The following is a 21,773-nucleotide window of genomic DNA, read 5'->3' as shown; positions in this document are numbered from 1 at the left end:
CATATTTGTTCTCTGAGGTCTGTTCAACAGCATTCTGAAAAATGTGGGAAACAGCCGTGCCTGCAGAGAAAAAAAAGATAACATGCAAACAGAATCGATGTACTCTGTAATCCCTTTAAACACCAACGAGGCTGGGTTTCTTCATGCTGCTCTCAGACAGGGTGACTTCATGTGAATGGTCGCTCTCAATTGTACTAAACTGAATTTTAGTTACTCTCTACAACCTCTAAAAACTCCACTGAGACGAGACCAGAGATACTAGTAAAGGTAATGCACATCCTGTATCAGTGTATTCATCTCGGTGGACAGACTTTCACAAAAGCATTTACATCACGTGACATCCGTGCAGCTTCGCTTACTGTCTGTGCATTAGTATTAAGATTGGAATCTGGCCTGCAGAGCAAACGCAGATGGCGCTTTCATCAAATCATGTGGGAAATTTGTGGCGAACATGATATAGCATGAGACCCTGTGTCTACGCTGAAAACCATGAAAGCACTGAGTGTATGTGTATGAGCTAAAACATAAACACATCTTAACAACTGAACACAATATGATAATCGGAGATGCCTTGTGGGTTGCTGCTTCAAAGACATTTAGGCAATTATGCTTGGATCAGATTCCACACCAGACTAAAAGAAAATGGACTGATGGGATTGACTTTGCGCACCAGAACACTGACTTGCTGAAACAGAAAGCTGTTTCAGCCACAGCTGGCAACACTGGATGCATCAAACAGATCCACTTTCTCAAAGCTGCTAGCTAATTTATGCAAAATGTGGCTTTTCGGTGTGTGTGCTGTGATGCACTGCTTGATAGCATAAAAGAGAGTGATGGTTAGTCTGAGTACATAACTCACATATTAACTAAGTTGGTTTTTAGTTACTAAATCTACACGTGTTTTTATGAACTGAGCCTAACAAGCAAGTAGAAGCGAAAGAAAAGCTAAGAGAGTAAAAAGACTCCAAGTGCAAAACACTAAGATGCCAACAGGAAGCAAACCAGATGTCCTGGGTAATGACCTTGGAAGTGTGCCACTGTTACCACACCCCCAGCCTCACAAAGACTTTGCATGTCTGTTAAACGTAGATATTATACAAGAGTATAAAAGAGTTCCAACAAAGAGTGCAGACACAGTAAAGAGTTCCAGATCAGTGACTCAGATCAGACCGGATGACATCCACTGACACTGGCTGTGTTGTAGAGTTGGTATGAAAAGAAAAACTATCCTCAGAGGCCAAGGCCAAAGCTAGTTCTTTTTTGTTTTTTGTTTTGTTTTGGTAATAGTATGCAAATGTGCGTTTTAGGGCTATTTTAATTAGAGCTAGCACGATACCACTTTTTTTATGTCCAATACCGATATCATAAATTTGGATATCTTCCGATACCAATATGAATCTGATATAGTGTATTTTTTAATCAGTAAAACTTTTTTTTAATATCTTGCTGCATTTTGTTTAAGTTCATACTCAAGTTTTAAAAAACAAGAGACTGACTATTCTGTTATATTTGTATACAAAATAATACACTGCACCCAAAATATTTCATAGTTCAGCAATACTGATCAATCTAATAAACTTAAACCTACACCATCCTTCCTATTCTGGTGTTTTAAAGAGTACTTAGCGGAAATATTAAGCAACCTAACTAATAGGGTTGTCAACTACCAGCAGAAAAAAATAGGGAACCACCCCCCACCCTCCGCCTCATGATGCTTAATCGAGGTAATCAACTTTAATTTAATGCACGTGTAAAAGAAATGCACAGAAATCAATTATTTTTCCACAATAATTAAATAGATTCAACATCTTTCTTCAACAGAAGTGCAGACTACACAGATGGTACCTTCCCCAAAGGAAAAAGTACTATAGCTTACTAGGGTATATTAGACGTAATAGTTACTATATACAGTAATGGACTTCTATACATTTTACATCAGATTAAAACTTCGGGTGTAAGATTCAGATAATTATTTAATAAAAGCTAGACATTTTAAATGAGAATAAGAAAGAAAAGGATTTCTTTGTGCCCCCTTTTCCCTGTTAATGCCCCACCTGCCCCTCTGCATAACTTTGCTAGATCCGCCCCTGCACAGTTACCAGCTGTCAGCTACTAGAAAAGGATCCTGGTGTAGAAAGTAATATTAAATAAATTCTAACAACAGACTATCAAGCTTAAACGTGCTGTTGTTGTTCAGCCACTCTTTCCTCTTTCTGGTGCAAAGTGGGCGATAAACTAACAAGAGAGATGGGAGTCGCGACAGAAAAGCCAATCAGCTGATCATTGATCAGTTTCATGATTGAAGTAGCAACAGGAGAGGGAGGGAGAGACGAGGCAGTCGCTCCATATATGGGTTGTTAAGATTAACGTGGGAATGCTTTACAAACATTCAGAGATGAACTTACACACTTGCTTTACTTCTCTCTGGAATGGCTTTCTCGGAGATGAAATGCCGGTTTGGTAGGGAGGCTCCAAATGCTCAACCAGACTGCCGACAGGTCTTGCTCGCCATAGCCGCTCTATCACGTGATGCATACTGCTCCGACGTGCTAAGGCACATGTGTCGAACTCCAGGCCTTGAGGGCCGGTGTCCTGCAGGTTTTAGATGTGTCCTTGATCCAACACAGCTGATTTAAATGGCTAAATGACCTCCTCAACATGTCTTGAAGTTTTGCAGAGGCCTGGTAATGAACTAATCATTTTATTCAGGTGTGTTAACCCAGGGTGAGATCTAAAACCTGCAGGACACCGGCCCTCGGGGCCTGGAGTCCGACACCCCTGTGCTAAGGTTATGAGCTGAGTTACGCCATGTTGCAAGTTTTGTGAGTTGCTTTTGGAATATTTAATGGATCGGATTACATTTTTTTATTTCTCTCCGATATCCGATCCAGTAATTTAGGTCAGTATCGGACCGATACCGATAGGTAATATCAGATTGGTCCCTCTCTAATTTTAATACTGTGGAGATTTACTCGCTTTTGGAGTGAGCCTTAAGTGGCATCCACAGGAACTGCAGTTTTTTGCGCTTTGATATTGGATTAACTTTTAGCCTCTTGAATTATAATGACCTTAACTGAGTGTAACCTAAGTGACAGGAAAAACAAAGTCCACTCAACTGCCCTTGTGATTTTTGTAAAAATGTTATCCCCCCCTCCTCTTTTTTTTGATCCAGCATCCCTCAGTCATCCATTCTCTTTTGCATCTCCAGTTTTGAGCTGAGCCTGTCAATATCAATAAAATCAACAAGAAAACAGATACCAGAAATTTTTAGTGTTCTGTACTCCTTACTGTATTTGGTGTACTGTGTTTAGAAGTTTTATCCCAGATGAATAAAAATAAAGTGCCTCTTGATGGCTGACTCATAGCGAATCTGTCTTGTATCTGCTGTTGTATAGTGGAAGCTTTGAACAATAGGCAGATTTGCATATTTAATCACACTGACAAAAGGAAAAAGAGTCTATATTTTTAGTGCTGAACTAGTCCCACAGTTTTGAGACAACTGACAGAAAAGCTTTGCTAAAACACGTGGATTAACCGGTCATAGTTTGCTATGGTTGTTGTTTGAGATCTGTCGTGCAGTTTTTACAAGATTTGTGAGGAAATTTGGAATTAATATTTCAGGACCCTTGCTCTAAAGGAGGTTTCAAAGTTTAAACTGACCACAAAATCTATGTTTTGATAACTTCAGTGTTTTTTTTTTAGGGCTAATGAAATTTTTAATTTTGTCCTTCACTTTGCAAGCCAGAGGGATAAAGCCTTGAAGAGGTCAGACCTTCTCTCTGATATTTTGTATTGTCTTGTTGCTCATTATATTGCTAACCCTAACCCTAGCCCATAACTCCCAACAGAGCATCTGTATACTCAAAAATTCTTCCCAGCTGGTTTTCTGATTCTTCAAGTGTCTCATTTGCATAATATGCAACGACACCTCCAGCCTCACCTCCAGCCAAATGTTAGCTATGATAGACTATAGCCACACAAGTGGTTATGGATAGATAGGCATCAATTATGCTACATAGTTGTATAATAAGCAGCCAAAATTATGTAGAAATTCAAACATTACACCCACACACTACTGCGTACCATATGAGAAAAGGAATTTTTATCTAGTTTTTTTAATCTCAACTTGAAAAAAATATCATACATCCCTTGTTTGTTCACATAAGATTTCAAGAGGAAAAAAGACTTTCACCTTATTTTAAACATTGTAGCCATTTATTTCTGAATCTCCCATTTAGACTGCAATCAGGCTCCCACTGCATGCATGGGCTTCATAGCACAGTGAGTTGTTTCAGGAAGTTAATGAGCAGGGCTTGTTGTTGAGAGGGTGGAGTGTTCCTCTCAAACACAAACAAGCCGTAAAGTGCTGCAGGGGAGAGGGAAGTGGGAGGTTAGCATAGCAGACAAGAGAAACACTCCAGTCCCGAGTGTCGCTCCACGTCAGTGTTTGTTCCCGTAGAGGACTTAAATTGTTCTGTCTGTACTCATGAGGATTTACGGTGCACTGGCATCACGAGTGAGTGTTTGCACCTCTGTAATCAGATGTAAATTTTTGCTCCAGCTGTGGGGGGTTGGGGGACATATTTCAGGCCAGGGCGTGGATTTCTTCGGAAAAACAAACCTCATTGAGATAGGTTGCGGTTGTGCTGCTTCTCTATGAAAGCTCCGGCTGGTGGTCTTTACCGTAAATGTGTGCACAGAAAAAAAGAAAAGGGAAACTCCCAAGAGGCCTTGTTTTGAATTTGGAAATGGTTCAGAAAGTATTTTTGAATGAAAATGGCTAGTGTGATCATAATTTGTTCTGTATTTGGGACTCAAGATTTATAAAACAAACAAGTAGGGCCTTATTTTTAAGCTTCAGTATCGTCAGAGGCATGATAGCTGCTGTAAATATGGCAGCTGTTTGAAAAAGGAAAATGAAAAGAACATCTAGATAATTCAGAAAACGTTGAAAAAGACTGGTAAACCCACACATACAAGGTTTTCTTTTTCCTGCACAGAGGAATTTCAAACAGCTAAGAGGTTTATTCAGATCCAGAAGAAAATGCATTAGAATGATTTTTTAATAAATTTATGTTTCATTCGCCAGAGTTTTGTTTATCAAATGCTTAACTTGTGACAGACTACAGACTGCACCAGAAGTGAAAGTGAAACTTTGTAAGAGGTAGTGATGAATGGCTTCAGAGCCACTGGCACTGATAAAACAGCAGGAGGCCGAGCTCAAGATGTCCATGTATTAATCGAGAGTGAGTGACCAGGATGAACAAGGTCAAAAATGAGTACATCAGAGGGATAGCGCAACTTGAGCAAGGGTCGAGGCTGCGATGGTTTGGACATGTGCAGAGGAGGCTTGATGGACATATTGGACAAAGGACGCTGAATATGGAGACGAGGAGGTGTGACAGAAGAGGATGCTAGTTATAGGCTGAGATGGAGACAGATGATCTACCGTAGTGAGCCCTAAAGTGAACAGGAAGAAGAAGAAGAAGAAGAAATGAATAGTAAGAGGCTTTCTTCCCTTGTTATTTCTAACTTTATGTTTTGATTTATGACCCTCAAATACCCATTTTGAGTCCTGACAAAGCTTCAGACTTCAGCTGTATGAACCACAACACGTATCATATAAAGTCTGGTCACTTTATTAGATACACTTTGCTAGTAGCAGTTTGGACGTCTTTTTTGATCCATATTGACACAATAGCATCGTGCAGCTGCTGCAGATTTGCTGGCTGCTAGATGCAGGGATGTTTTACCAATATTCTATTGTCCAGTTTTGGTGAACTGTGGCCTCAGTTTCCTGTTCTTAGTTGTCAGGAACGGCACTTGGAGTGATATTCTGCTTCAAGATTTGAAGTGTTGAGCATTCAGAGATGCTCTTCTACATATTTTGGTTGTAATAAACACACCACCCAGATCAGCCCACCTGACACCAACAGTCATGTTTTGATCAAAGTCACTTAACTCACCTATCTTATGTCTTCTCTTCTTTATGAGTTCAGTCACAAAGAAAAGAAAGCATTAACTGTGTAAAAACATGGGTACAAATGGGGGTGGAGGGTTATAAGATTAAAAAAAATGCTGGTGTTGACAAAAAAATAATCCAACATTTGCTAAAACCTTACACTAGTTATATTCACCTTTATTCTTCAGTGTGTTCTTGCAGATAAATTTGTGAAATTATGACAAAGAATCTTTTTTCAAAGAAGTCATAATGTGGTTAAACCTTTGCATCATTTCAGAAGTGCTACAAAATGTAATCCTGGGAGAACTGCCTGATGTCAGGTGTTTCAGTAAACCATGCAGAGTAGGATTGTGGCTTTGCACAGCCACTCTGCTCTGTGTGATGGAGGAGAGAGCCAAGCTTGTGATGACTGTTTACTCAGCCCCACTCTGAGTGAACACTGCCACTATTCATCCCATGCCAGCACTGGAAAAACTAGACACACACATACGTATACACACATATACAGCAGGCGTACAAAAATGCTCCATTATGTGAGAAATCTGTGAATTTTCACAACTTCGTTACAGGAAAAACAGAAACTTATTTAAGTAATAAGGCGTAATATAGTTTTTTGTTAGTTCTGAATGCTTTAATGGACTAACTTCGCTCTTACACATCTGCTTAGGTCAGGTGAGCAGCAGCTTTTGGCGCTGGCATCTCATTGGAAATTTCAGGTTATCTCCAATCTAAAGCCCATCTTTCCTGCATGATATTAATCACACCTGTAAATCTTCTTTATTCTTTTTCTTTTTTAATGCTGTAACTTGTGTCTGACGTTGTGCAGCACACCGGTCAGTGTTTGTCATGCCAAAATCTGGTACACAAATAAACAGTCTTGACTTACCTTCCTCTCTCACACAAAGGACAGTTTGTACCTTGAGAGCATTCACAGGAAAACTCGTGGTACACCTTTGAGGGCAAACTTTTCCAAGAACTCCGGGAGGGAACAAAAAACAAAACCTAAGACTAACAAGCACAATGTAAGGGTAAAATAATAATAAAAATAATGTAAAAAAAAAAAGAAGAAAAAAAGAAAATGAAAAAGTGGCAGTAAAAATACCAAATCACCACAAATATGTTTTGTATTTCAGTTCAAAAACATGTTTTTGTTTTAGTAAAAACGGCTCACAGTTATAAAATGTCATTTCATGTCACGTGTACGGAAACAAAAGTAAAAAGTGCAACACCGCCACCTCGTGGACAAATAACGTCAGTGCAGCTTCTTTGTCTTTGTCTCTCACAGACTTTGATATAAGGCACAGGTGTCGAACTCTAGGCCTCGAGGGCCGGTGTCCTGCAGGTTTTAGATGTGTCCTTGATCCAACACAGCTGATTTAAAAGGCCAAATTACCTCCTCAACATGTCTTGAAGTTCTCCAGAGGCCTGGTAATGAACTAATCATTTGATTCAGGTGTGTTGACCCAGGGTGAGATCTAAAACCTGCAGGACACCGGCCCTCGAGGCCTGGAGTTTGGCACTCGTGATGTAAGGTTTCCTTTGTTTCTAAAATATTTACACTCAGTCCACTTTGTTAGGTACGTTTGTTCAACTCATTTCTAATGAGACACGTGGCAGAAACGCCCCCTAATGGTGAAGAAAGGTGATTTAAGAGACTTTGAAGTTGTGAGAATAATCTGAAAAATAGAACATACCCAGTGAGCAGCAGAAAATGGCTTGTAGATGTCAGAGGTCAGATTGTTGGCTACATTGTTTCGATATGAAGGCAACAGTAATGCAAATAACCACTTGTTATGACCAATGAATGCTGAAATGCATCTCTGAATGTACAATCCTTGAAGCAGAATATCTACAGCAACAGACCACACCAGCTGCCACTCCTGTCAGCTACAAACAGGAAACTGAGGCTGCAGTTCGCACAGTCTCACCAAAATTGGAAAACAGAATACTAGAAAATTGTTACCTGATGAGTCTTTATTTCTGCCACAATATCTAGATGGTAGGATCAGAATTTGGAATAAACAACATGGCCCAGTTCTCCTGGATCCATCCTGGGGAGCGTTATTGCACCCTCGATTTCAAGTACATTTTTCTATCTCTCTCTCACTGACACACACACACACACACACACACACACACACAACAAGAAGATTGTTGATTTATGTACCTTTGCATTTTTGAAATTTTGTGTTTCAGGTGCTGTAAGTTTGTTTTTCTTACAGGCTTTGGAAATACACTGTGCATTTCTATATACATATACCCACCATTTGTAATATAATAACTGAACTAACACAAATAACACAAATTTATATGAAGAAATGAACAGATAAACTGTCACAATATGCACAACGTATGGAAAGAATGAGGTGGACCCACATGCAGACAACTGAGAGATGGAGTTTGACAAAAAGCGAGCCTTTATTCTTGGCTGCACAAAATACTACAAAACAAAAGGCAAAGGGTGACTGAGATAACTAACAAAAACCTAAACTGGGATAAACTAAAAATTACAGACTACTTGAAAACTAGGAACCTGGAAACACGTGAGGAACAAAGAAAAACACACACAACATATACACAGAGAGTAACAAGGGAATACGCAACAGGAGGGAGACACAGCTGAACCTAATATGACATGACGAAACAAAGGGGAAGCAAAACTCAAAACAGTAAAGTAAAACAGACTGTTGAAGTAAAACAGGAACCAAGAGTCATTCACAAAGATACAGACAGATGAATAAACATGAAGACAGAACGAAACCTACACTGGAGACATGACACACTAAACGTGGGAGGCACAGGAACAAAACCTAAGAACTACAAATCACTGTATATAACCTTTAACTAACTAAAATGAAGCATATTAATAATAAAAAACAAAAAAACAAAACACGGAGCCACTAGACTCTGGACCATGACATAAACTCTGAAAAAGAGGAGACTATAGATTTCAGAGGTAATCCTGGAAAAGCAGGTGCAACAGCGCATTCAGATCACAATTCTGATTGCACAAGCTGGCTGCAAGTTCCCTCAACCTTATAAACTTTTATAAGAGTGGGGAAACAGGCAGTGAGCTAAGAGTGAAGAAGTCACTTGGATGAGTGACGAAACGTATCTCCCACTGAAAACGCTGCGTCCAGATGAACAGAATCAACCTTTTGGGGGCAACGGAATAATGAATTACAATAATCAGTGTGTGATGAAATAAAAGCACGTGTACTTATCAGAGGCAGTATATATTTCAGATGGGAAAAGTTCCACAGATGATTAAAAAAAAAGACTGCTTATCAAAACTGAATGCCTGCTCAAAAGTTACAGCCTGATTTTTCACATTTGGGAGAACTGAAGATGAAGATGCTCAATTAGTGTGGGAACTAAATTCTCAGATCCAGACCCAAACAATCCAGAGCTGATCCAACGATGCCCACCCAAGATACCATGATCAACGGTGTCAAAAGCAGCAGAAAGAGCCAACAGTACACGACCAAAATAATCATTTGACATTTAATAACTCTCTGGGCTCTATGCTGGCCATTTGTGGCCACTTCACTCTATTTTTTTTGGTCATTTTTGCTGTGTTAATGCATATGGAATAAAACTTCCCAAGGGTCTCAATTTGTTTTCAGATTTTTAAATTTTTTAACCTCAGCTCCTTAAATATATCTATACATCCAGTTGTTCCTCTTGGCCACTTTTGGTCAATTGAAACCGTTTAAATGCCTTTGCCCTGTGGAAACCACTTCACAGGAGTGGGAATCTTCTATTCTTGTTATTTTCTTGTTGTCTTTCAACAAGTACATTGTACAAACAAACTTGTGTTTTAATGCTTAAAAATATAAAAAATGAATGAGTATTTTACATTTAAGAAAAGAACTGATGTCAGTTAAAAACATCATACAGAAAAAATAGAAAGAAAACTTCAAAACAATAAAAATTACAGACCTAATCTGTTGGTGGACACTTTTGGCCATGAACAAGCTGAAAGGATAGTGATTTTAAACAAACAAACGCAGGGTTTAAAAAATAATAATAATAATAAAAAAATGTTTTTTTTGGTAAAGTGCTTCTGGAAAGTTATCTAAGAAATTATGAGCAGATAGGACCTTTGTAATTTGAAGAGCTGTCTTGGATGACTGAGATTGAGTCATGATGGAAGGAGTAAGATAGATGACTAAGAATCTGGAGCTTTGTGCATTTCCACAAAGTCTTCCCTTTCTGGTAGCTTAGATTGAAACTGTGAATGCTGTTGTTCAGAAAAACGAGCGAGAGAGAGAGCAGTAAATTCGTTCACCTTTAGTAATCTTCAGTAAGTACTTTAGTAATCTGCTGTTCAAATGAAGATATATTTTCAGTGATATTCTTATATTACATTTGACACTCTGTGCTCATCCATTAGCACACGATGCTATCATGTCCCAACAGCAACAGGAGCTGAAAAATGTAAAATCCTTACGAGGCACTTCAGTGAGGGATCCAAAGAGCTGCTATAGTCACTGGATCTCACTCCAACATAGAGCACATTTAGGATGGATGTGCAGCTGATAGGTCTGCAGGAACTGTGATGTCATTATGGACCAAAATCTCAGATGACTGCTTCCAGCACCTTCTTAAATCTGTGCCATGAAGAATTGAGGAATTTCTAAACGTAAAAGGATCCAACTAGGTACCACCAAGGTTAACACTTAATTAAGTGGCCAGTGAAATGCAAAAAATGCAACATCATAGTGCCCAGTTTCCTATGCAGATGACACCCAGCTCTATCTGTCCATGAAGCCAGATAACACACACCAATTAGTTAAACTGCAGGAATGTCTTAAAGACATAAAGACTTGGATGGCCACTAACTTTCTGCTTCTTAACTCAGATAAAACTGAGGTCATTGTACTCTGCGCTGAAAAGCTTAGAAATATGGTATCTAACCAGATTCTTACTCTGGATGGCATTACCTTGGCCTCCAGTAACACTGTGAGGAACCTTGGAGTCATTTTTGACCAGGATATGTCCCTCAACGCACATATTAAACAAATATGTAAGACTGCGTTCTTCCATTTGCGCAACATCTCTAAAATTAGAAATATCCTGTCTCAGAGTGACGCTGAAAAACTAGTTCATGCATTTATTACTTCCAGGCTGGACTACTGCAATTCATTATTATCAGGATGTCCAAAAAACTCACTGAAAAGCCTTCAGTTAATCCAAAATGCTGCAACAAGAGTACTGACAGGGACTAGAAAGAGAGAGCATATTTCTCCTGTTTTGGCTTCCCTTCATTGGCTTCCTGTTAAATCCAGAATTGAATTCAAAATCCTGCTCCTCACATACAGGGTCTTAAATAATCAGGCCCCATCTTATCTTAATGACCTTGTAGTACCATATCACCCTATTAGAGCACTTCGCTCCCGCTCTGCAGGCCTACTTGTTGTTCCTAGAGTATTTAAAAGTAGAATGGGAGGGAGAGCCTTCAGTTTTCAGGCCCCTCTTCTGTGGAACCAGCTTCCAGTTTGGATTCGGGAGACAGACACTATCTCTACTTTTAAGATTAGGCTTAAAACTTTCCTTTTTGCTAAAGCATATAGTTAGGGCTGGACCAGGTGACCCTGAATCCTCCCTTAGTTATGCTGCAATAGATGTAGGCTGCCGGGGGATTCCCATGATGCATTGAGTTTTTCCTTTCCAGTCACCTTTCTCACTCACTATGTGTTAACAGACCTCTCTGCATTGAATCGTATCTGTTATTAATCTCTGTCTCTCTTCCACAGCATGTCTTTTATCCTGTCTTCCTTCTCTCACCCCAACCGGTCGCAGCAGATGGCCGCCCCTCCCTGAGCCTGGTTCTGCCGGAGGTTTCTTCCTGTTAAAAGGGAGTTTTTCCTTCCCACTGTCGCCAAAGTGCTTGCTCATAGGGGGTCATATGATTGTTGGGCTTTTCTCTGTATCTATGAAGCGCCTTGAGGCGACATTTGTTGTGATTTGGCGCTATATAAATAAAATTGAATTGAATTGAATTGAATAATAATTCCCACCAAATAGTGAATCTAATATTTTCCATGACAAAATGAGAGATTCGTTTAAAAAACACAAAAACTAATTGCCAAACTCATAACCCCAAAGTTTTACTTTAAACTCAGCTTAGTAAAGAACCAGATCTAAATTGAGTCTTCATGCACTTTGTTACACTCAGCCTGTTGCAAAAAACACCCACAATTTGTTCACATTTCTTTAGTTGGCAAAAGAAGAAGTGGGTGTTCTTAAGAAAGAGAATCAAAAGAAAGCCTCATGTGATGTGGCATATGGAGTTGATTTGTATGCCAGATTGAACAAAGTCTGCACTGAAAGTCAAAGGCAACAAATGTTATGGACAGAAAGAAATTATGTTTTTCTTTGTTAAAACACTGGAAACTGTTTCTCTAAAGAGAGTGTGTGTAGGGCGAGGAAGGAGAGTTTGCTGATTTTAAGACACGATAAGAAAAAAAACCAGGTTGGAAACAATTGCCCTAAACTGTCTATTAAATATAGACTTTCACGACATGACTATCACCATGTGGTTTTCATCACATCTCTGCTCTGTCTGTGGTTCTTAGGTAAACAAACAGAGGAAGAAATGGAAAGAGACAGGCGACAGATGGGGAGAGTTTTTGTAGCACGAGGTGAAGTCTTATAACGACAGCGCTGAGAAACCCAACTAAACGGATTACCACAGTTGGCTGCGGTAGGTGTCCTTCCTCTCCAGCTTCACCTGTCAAATCCTGAAAGTCTGAACCAAATCAAAGTCAACCTTCACCTTACTTGTCCCAAACTAGTAGATATTAGACTCTGAGTTTCTGTATGTGGTATTTGAGGTGAAAATAATCTTTCTCAGATTCACTAACCAAGATTAATTTCACATTTTCTGTGCTTGACTTCTCCATGGTCTCACCCACAAGCTGCCACAGGATAATAAAGGAGTTCATAGTTTACACCCTTTGAATCATTATGGAGCATTAGTCACATTTCAAGCTGTGTTAACTTTTGTATCTCTGCATAATAGTCTATGCTTTGCTGCACTGTAGATAAGCAACAGTTAACAGCAGGGAACTGGTTTTTCCTGTAGGGGCGAGATGCTTTATTTTTAACGTGAGATGAACTGTAGCTAAAATATGATACTCAACCTCAGCCTTCTTGCCTCATGTGAGGGGTAGGTTGATCCAGCTGACACACGAAGCACTAATTTTGAGTAGAATGCTACTGAAATAGATAAAATCAAATGTTTATTTAGCCAGATACTGACTGCATTATTTAAAGGTTGGTTGAAAATAAGAGGAAAAGGCACAAAGGGAGTAACGTTTTTGTTGTTTGATGACTCATGTGCTCATGGTCAGAGCTGGGTTACATCAATGCTTAGATTCATTCGCTGAATTCCACCGTCAGACCAACTGTATACTCTGTAGTATAAAGACAGTCTAGGCAGTATCCTGTCACGGACGATAATCAGCCAGGACAACTCATGAAACATCTGCTTACATGTTGTTGAAATCAGCTGTGTACATTCACAAAGAGCATCAAACCTATTCTATATTTAAAATATTAAAAATACTATTCATTGTTATGATGCAATATGAATTTTAGGATCACATATTTGTCTAAGCTTCTCTCCAAACTTTATGCTCATTTTACTCCACAGCCACTAGTTTGGGGAAAAAAAGTGCTTCTGACAAACAAGAGCAACATTTTTACCAAAGTTGTGACGTAAATGTGATAAACAGGCAACAAACAAAGCTGATTTATAGATTAGCGGAGAAAACACAAAGAAATATATCTACTCAAAATAAACCTAAATGTTTTTGCAATTCTGACAACAGTATTTACTGTGTGACACTGTAGGTATATCCCAACCCCAGTCACCAGTAAATATATATAATAATATAATAATAATAATAATAATATATATACAGCTGATCATCAGCAATTCAACAAGTCTGCTCCTGCAGACTTGTTGCACACTACAACAGATGGAGCACTTGCGCTGTATTTAAGAAAGCTAATCTGTAAATCAGATTGGGAGCGTCCACATCAATCGGACTTCGATGAATCATGTGTTCAAGTGAAAAGCCACTGGACCATCTGGACCATCTGAACCATCTGGCCATGAAGCCGTGATTCCTCCTGATGGTAAGAAGATAAGGCTTTTAGTCTGTGTTCGTCTGTTAGAACGAGGCGGTAACCATGTGTTAATCTTCCTACTTGAAATAAAACTATTTTCCTTGGAGGTCAGTGTGCTGAGTGAGGTGACAGAGGACGTGCAGAAGGTTTGCTTCTGGCTGTGACTTTGGGATAAAATAAGGAAAAGGATGGCAGCTATGTACCGATCACCTTCTCTGGGAAACAAGGAATTAGTGGCTCTGTATGGAAGGGAAAGAGATGATTATTTTGACAAGGATGAGGACTGTATCAGTGAGGTAAGGAAGCTAAAGGTTTAAAGATAATAAAGTCTGTTTAAATCTGTTTACAATATGTGTATGTACATTCAAAGTTAGATAGAATTATGAATTATGAAGTTGTGCACTTAGTTGAGCACTTATGGGGTTATGTGTGAACAGAAGGAAATCCCCTGACTGTACTAGTTCCCACATCCTTCCTCAATGTTGCACAGAAAAAGATTTTGCAATAGTGCAACAGAGCATAAAACATTAGTATAAAATACTTCAGCGGTTTCACAGCTAGATGAAAGAAGTCTGAGTCACAGTTTGACGAGGCAAACTGCGTGGAGTGTGAAGAGTGGACCCAGGTGCAGACATTCTAAAACTCAAACTTAACTGATGAGCTGTTTATTAAGGCAGACAGAACAGTACAAAATAAAAGGGCAAAAACAATGCAAACTAAGCAATAACCTAAACTGGGTAAACTAGAAAGGAAGCACGAACTATGAAAAACCCTGGCAGAAAAACAAACAAAACTCTAAATATGGCAATGAAGATGAGCGCGCATATATATATATATATATATGAAAACCTGAACGCAGGACTTGGCATGGGAACAACACAGACGATCTGACAAAGACTGAACGAGAACGCACAGACTAAATACACACAGGAGGCTAATGAGAGAAGTGGGAACACATGGGGGACAGCTGACACACATGAACATAACGATGTCACAGTGGAAGAGTAAAACTGAACACGATGAACACAGGAACACAAGATCTCTTCAAAATAAAACAGGAAACATGAGAGGCAGACATGACAACATAAGACACACAGACATGAAACACACGAAGGGCAAGGGAGACTTCACAGGGGTTGAAAACACAAGGGGGAGCTAATAAGCAAATGAACATAAGAAACCTAATAAGCACAAACACTATAAACATCAAAAGAACTAAAACTCAAAACACTGGGTCATAAGACCCAGGATCGTGACAGTCTGAGTGCAACAGACAGTTGCTGCAGTTTCTATTGTTTCTGATTACAACTACATAAGGTGTCTAATGGAATGGAATGGAAAAATGGAAATACCCTTATGAAGTTACATTTTTTATGCACACTCTAACCCCATGAATGCAAGATCTTTGCAGTTCAGCCACAGGTAGATGAAGGTTGTATACATGCATTGCATACTAAACCTGCTTTTGGTGCTGCAATGACTTGTTAATGGCTTGTGTAATGTTCCTCTTAATAGCCAATACAGAAAAGGTTGAAAAAATAATGTGCATTCACTCAAAGCACTAAAAGTAAATCTATCGCACTGAATTCATTCGCAATGTTTCATAATCTTGGCAACTTCTAACCTGTCAGGAATGTGACCTGGACTCGGAGTGCAGTGAGGAAGGAAAAGACGGGAGAGGCATTCGCAGCTCTCTGTCACTGGAAATCTTTGGCTTGCAGAGGGAGCAGCATGTTTACTTCTCCAACCAGGAGTACTACAGGAGGCTGGAGGAGCTGAAGAGCAATCACCTGAGGAACATGGCTGAGTTGGAGAAGATGTACATCAGCCAAGGCAAGGAAAGGCCTGGAGGGGGCGATGACGCATGTCTGGGAAGAAACAAAGAGGCCAGGCAGCTCCTCAGGTTGGATACGCTCTATGACTCACACTTAAACCTTGACATAATAGAGAAATGGAAACATAAAGACCCCAGTAACTATAGCTTAAATAATTGTATGGTTTAGTTTTTTTTCTATAAAGTCAACAGCCATCAGGTGTTAAATCAAATCTGCCTAAAATAAGATTAGATTAGATTAGATTAGATAAAACTTTATTAATCCCTCGGGTGGTTTTCTCCGGGAAATTCAGTTTCCAGTTGCACAGCACCGACAGAAGTTGCAAGTTACAGATACAATAAGGGGAATGAGAGTAAGGATATAGTAGCAAGAACTCTGTTTCCAAACTTTAAATGTCAAAAGTCACACATTTTTGAACTGTGACCTTTAAAGTGAAAAGAAAAAGATTCCATTAAAGCATGTTTAATGAATAGGAAATTGTATGTTTTTCTTACTGGGAGTTGTGCTTTGTGTTGTGCTACAAATATTTAATAATGTGAGAGCTTTATTTTTTAGAGAATATGTGAAAAATTAGAATTTATTTAAGACTCAGGAGTGGGACCACATGCCCAAACACTGCCTTCCTGCCATGCATTTGCACACCTGTAACCTGTTTGCTTTTGTTTCTTGCACCCCATCACCGTTATTTCTCTTCCCAAATGCTGCCACTGACCCACCACTTTACTTCTCATTCTTCTGAAATCTTCACTGACAGTTTACAAGTGTTTGCATATACATTCATTGTTAATTTGACTGAGAATGTTAATGTCTGACCTAGTGGCCCTGCCAGGAGACTCCAGAGGATCAATTCCCAGGAGGAGCTGGACTTCCAGGAGTCATCAAGTGGCTCGGACCAGTCGGAGCTCTGTGGAGAGGACAGCATTGGGGAGCTGGACTGGACTCCCAGCCAGGAGCAAATTTTTGAGAGGTTGGTAATGAAGTATTAATTCACAGCACTGCTGAGTCTTCATTGGATACTGGAAGAGAGTGGAAAAGCTGAAAATGTCTTACTCTGAGCACTCTGAGCATCATGTGTAATTCTTAGCTTTAGGGCCAGTCAACGCTATTAGTTCCTTCATCCCCTAGGAACTGCCTGTATACTCTTGTCACATTAGGCTGGGCATTGTTGGGCTCCACTGTGCTGAGCAGTGAGCACAGGGCCCAAAAGAGGACATCATGCCCTCAAACCACCCCCATGAAGCCTAGAATAGTATAGCTGCTTTATTGTTGTTAAGAAAATACACCTGTTAGTGCAGATCAGCATGAAATTTCAGTGCATGTACTCGCCATCTGACTGTACAATAAATAAATCCAAAGGTATGAAAATAATCTCAGATTTGTACACGTATGTGAATACAGGAGGAATTTGTCTATATTCATTATTAGAAAACGGGAGAAAACCTGCAAAGAATATTAGGAAAAACTGCCCTAAATATACAGTCACGTTGTGTATATATGTTTGGGGGGTGGAGGGTGGGGGTACAGCATAGAGGAGTAGCTATGAGTTCAAGAGTCTGATGGCATTGGGAGTGAACCTGTTGCAGAATCTGACTGTCCTAGACCTGATGCTGCAAAACCTCTTGCCAGAGGGGAGCAAGGATGGGGTGATGGGCGCAGACGGAGTCTTTGATGATGTTACAGGTTCTGCTGCGACGTCCCAATGATCTTCTCAGCAGTCCTCACCACTCTCTACAACGATTTCTTCACTGGGGCCCTGTAGCTGCCAAACCAGATGGAGATATCACCATCACTACCAGGAAATCACAGACTAAGCTCTAATGAGGGACCATGGGACACAGCACATGTGTCCCATGGCCACCAGTTACAGCTGATACTAATAACAGACAAATGAGACAAGGAAAGCAAAACAGTTTTCCCTTAAGCTACCAAAATAGAAGAGGAAGTAACAGAACACTGGAACTGAATCACAGGCTTGACTTTGAGACAGAAAGGTAAAGAAACAAAGAGAGACGGACTAAAACATGAGAACTGACAGGGACAGGAGATAAAAATGGAGGCATGATTGACACTGAGACCCAGACAAAGATACTCAAGCTAGACACAGACAGAAGACAAAACAGAGACAAGACTTGAACGGACCGGACGCAGAAAGGAATTATCATCTGAAGAGAAACCAAAAACTGGAAGGCAAGATGACAAATGAAGAAGCGCCAATAATATAATACACAGGACACAAAATAGACAGGCTTGACCACAATTACCATCACAAATCCAAAAGAATACACCGTGAATACATAAAAGTCGAAACCCTGCGTCAATGACTCGGAGACCATGATACTAGTGCACCTGTTGTTAATTTCATTAAAACCAAAGCACATAAAACCTGCTGCTTATGTGACCAAATCACAGAGGTTTAATTGAGTTGATGCTATACACTAATTAAAAAATATTCATACAAATAAAAGAATAAAGAAGGAAAGAAAAACCCACAAACAATAAAAAAGCACAAGGAAATTTAAAATAGTCATAATCATAATAAATTTACATATGGGCTTAATCAAGCATTAGAGATAGTTTGTGCTATCTGAGCTGATCTGATCTGAGTGACCTCAGATATTTGTGTTCTCACTTGTACCCTCACCATGCAACATCTACACAAGTTCAGTGGTAAAATCAACATATTACTGATGAACAGATCTCACTATCACATTTTATTCTCCTGTATTTTCCCTCAGAGACGTGCTGCTGAGCCCAGAGAGGATGACGAGCCAGAACCGGTTTCGGTTCCAGCCCAATACCTCCTGTCCGAAACCGCAGGCAAGAGTGTCCGATCAAACTGGTGCCAGAATTCTGCCCAACTCCAAAGTCACTGTTCCCAAACCTTTCCAGATGATGCTAAGAGAAGAGGAGAGGAAGAAGCACAAAGTGCGCACACGTTCGGAGATTGAGCTGGAGAACACGCTGCTGAGGCAGGAGCTGGAAGAGCTCCGAGAATGCCAGAAAAAGTTCCGGGCGTCACCTGCTCCGGCACACATACACCTGCCTCTCTATGAAAAGATCAGCCGTCGCAATAGTCAACGGTCAAACCAAAGCAGAAGCAACACCGACAATAACAGAAACACGGATGCTACAAGCACCCAGACCTCTACTGCACTCTCACCACAGCCTTTTCAGTTTTTGGAGAGAGAAAGGAGGAAGAAGGAGGCCAGGATTGTGGCAGAGCTTGGAAAGTTTGGTGAGAGAGTGGAGCGACAGAACTTCAAGGCAAAGCCAATGCCCACATCTATTTATGGCACCAGACACAGAGAGGGCACCATGACCACAAGCCATGGTCCCCACACTCAAATCTTCTACACAATGGAAAGAGAAGCTAATGAGAGTCAAAGCGATCAAAGCTCAGACCTGGAGCTTGATATGCACCAATCCGACTCCTCTCTCGACTCCTGCAGGTCCCAAAGAAGTCCTTCTTCCAAGCCAGTGAAGAAGCAAATACAGCTGTCCATTGAGATGGTGAAGGAGAGAGAGACCCCTAACACTGACCCCAGCGGCTGCAACATCTGCTTGTCTCAACAGCTGGGTGGCCCAGAGCTTCTGCTCAGTAACAAAGGTGTTCTCAGTGTGTGACAAAGTGTTTAAAACTCACAGCAAAACGGGAGACTAGGAGCAGCTACATCTACACTGTTTTTGAGTTAGTTTTACAATGCAGGCAAGTCAACATGGTTTCTAGTTGCTCTTGATCAAACAATAAAACGCGGTTAAAGAAATGCATGTGCAAGGATGTGTTGTTTTTGTTTTTGTGGAATATTTTGCAATCAAAAATACATTGATTGTTTTCTGTTAAAATTTATTGCTTGTTTCAGGTTGTTTCATTTTTTTCAGTTTATATATTTAGAACCACTACAAGGCACTTTCTATTGTAAGGTAAAGACTTTAACAGTAATACAGAGAAAACCCCACAATCAAATTCCCCCTCCGAGTCCTCCTCTAAGCAAACACTGGTGACAGTGGGAAGGAAAAACTCCCACTTAACTTTTGCTTAAACTTTTGATTCAGGATCCCCCCCCCCAACACACACACACACACACACACACACACACACACACACACACACACACACACACACACACACACACACACACACACACATTCTTGAGCTTGTTTGGAGGTTCTAGCAGGGGAGCGCAGCTACTGGTATACCGATGGATGGTCGTCCGCCGGGGGGGGGGGGGGCATCGTCCGCTGCCACCGAGCGCTGGGCGTCGGGAGGGACACACATGGACCGGTGAGGGAGGAAGGGGACACCCGCCTAGCCAGATCAGCCGAATCAACCCTAGCGATCAATGGGGTGACAGATGTCGCAGCCAGATCGCCCTCACATCCACACACACACATTCTTATCTAACATTTGCAAAGATGTCTGTCAGAAAAATGTGTTGTTGTTGTTGTTTACATTCACCCGATGTCTAGCTTCACCTGCACTGGCACAGTGCTTTCATTCTTAGCGCAAGAATGTAGGATATTTAGAAAATTTCATTCTAGCAGAACAAGCTTCCACAATGCCGAATCTTACAGTAGCGTCTATTATTCATGCTTCCCATTTCACACAACAAACGCGGAAAATCGTTTCAGCAGTAACAGTTTTATTTATGTTTTACTACATTGTATATTAGAGACTGTGTAGATGCTGAACTCTGCCCTGCTGCAGGGTGCATGTAGCTCCACAGTCTCCTCAAGAGTTTTCTGTCTTGTGCTCCAGCAGATTACTGCATAAGAAGTACACTGACTAGCCGACATGTGGGACATTCCTGGAATAGCGCAACCGAATCAATGCATTTTAAATATCACTTTGTTAGGGCTGAAGGGAGAAGCAATGAGAAAGAAGTCTATACGACTAGGGTTGGACTAGGAGTACGGTGGGAAAATCTTGGGAAAATCATGCTGCAGATAACAAAGAAGCAGAGGCTGGGGATCCCAAGCCCACTGTTCATTCACAGTAATGTGTAAACACCCTCCTGTTATTTCCGTCTCCCAGCACGACCGTGTGTCCAGTTAGATACTAAAGATTTCAGAGGAAATACTCGGGGAACTTCTGAGCGTCCTACGATGCGACAAAAGAGACGCCCTGCAAACAATTAGCCGGGAGACTGAGACATCACGCCCACTCAAACTTTAAATCAATTTTCGCCACTCACTAATTTCGGCTATTTTTTTCCATCTCTGTGTTTATGAACTGTTCGGTAAAATGTTGCTCACACAGGTTAAAAATAATCATGTACCCGTTACTGCAAGTTCAGGGAACAAAATACCGGTCTGGGCACATATTCAACCAGTGACTGACCATTCTGAGTGAAATACCGTAAATAGCGGGGTGTTGGTATTTGTATCAAAATCGCGTTGGTGCCAGATGATCACACCACTCACGGAAGTCACTCCTACACGCGCGTAGTCAGCGTGCAGCTGAGAAGAGGGCGTGCAGCCTATTACAGTGGCGCAAGACGTCTTTAAAGATAAAAGCTTAGGTGTCAGCCACCGCACAGGAGACGAAAGGGCTGGACGCCTGTGAAACGTTAAGCCTTTTAAGCGGAATCCTGAAAATAATCAACGCGGGAGTTCGTCGGAATTCTCAGGATTATGGAAACTCTTATGCGCATTCTAAGTCTGGGTAAGTGCACTTTATTTAAGCCTTTACTGAATAACTTTAGTCAAATAGCTAAAGTGTTTTTGCATTCGCTTGCAGGGGTGATTTGCATCAATATGATCTAACTTTAGCCTCTAAGTTGTTCGCCACAAAGCAGGTGTTATCAATGAAGCGCGGTTTGCGCTTCTGTTTGGAGAGT

The 21,773-nt window shown here is 40.6% G+C and overlaps 2 protein-coding genes across 2 annotated transcripts in view; both read left to right on the top strand.

Moving 5' to 3' along the window:
* Window positions 1–14,132: 14,132 nt before the first annotated feature.
* Window positions 14,133–19,807, top strand: LOC102798304 (protein FAM161A). Its single transcript, XM_006783964.3, has 4 exons — window positions 14,133–14,397; window positions 15,733–16,004; window positions 16,754–16,903; window positions 18,672–19,807. Exons 1-4 carry the CDS (start codon window positions 14,290–14,292, stop codon window positions 19,558–19,560), a joined length of 1,419 nt encoding a protein of 472 aa, XP_006784027.2. The 5' UTR covers window positions 14,133–14,289; the 3' UTR covers window positions 19,561–19,807.
* Window positions 19,808–21,567: 1,760 nt separating this feature from the next.
* LOC102782003 (uncharacterized) overlaps window positions 21,568–21,773 on the top strand; it is a 2,890-nt gene continuing 2,684 nt past the window's right edge. The window contains exon 1 of the mRNA XM_087849686.1: window positions 21,568–21,598. Within this exon, the coding sequence (XP_087705812.1) occupies window positions 21,568–21,598 (31 nt within the window). The remainder of the gene's footprint in view (window positions 21,599–21,773) is intronic.

This window comes from Neolamprologus brichardi, chromosome 13, assembly GCF_056152115.1.
Source record: "Neolamprologus brichardi isolate AB-2024 chromosome 13, ASM5615211v1, whole genome shotgun sequence".
Classification (NCBI taxonomy): domain Eukaryota; kingdom Metazoa; phylum Chordata; class Actinopteri; order Cichliformes; family Cichlidae; genus Neolamprologus; species Neolamprologus brichardi.
The sequence above is the reverse complement of the archived record's forward strand: the minus strand, read 5'-3'. Positions and strand labels throughout refer to the sequence as shown.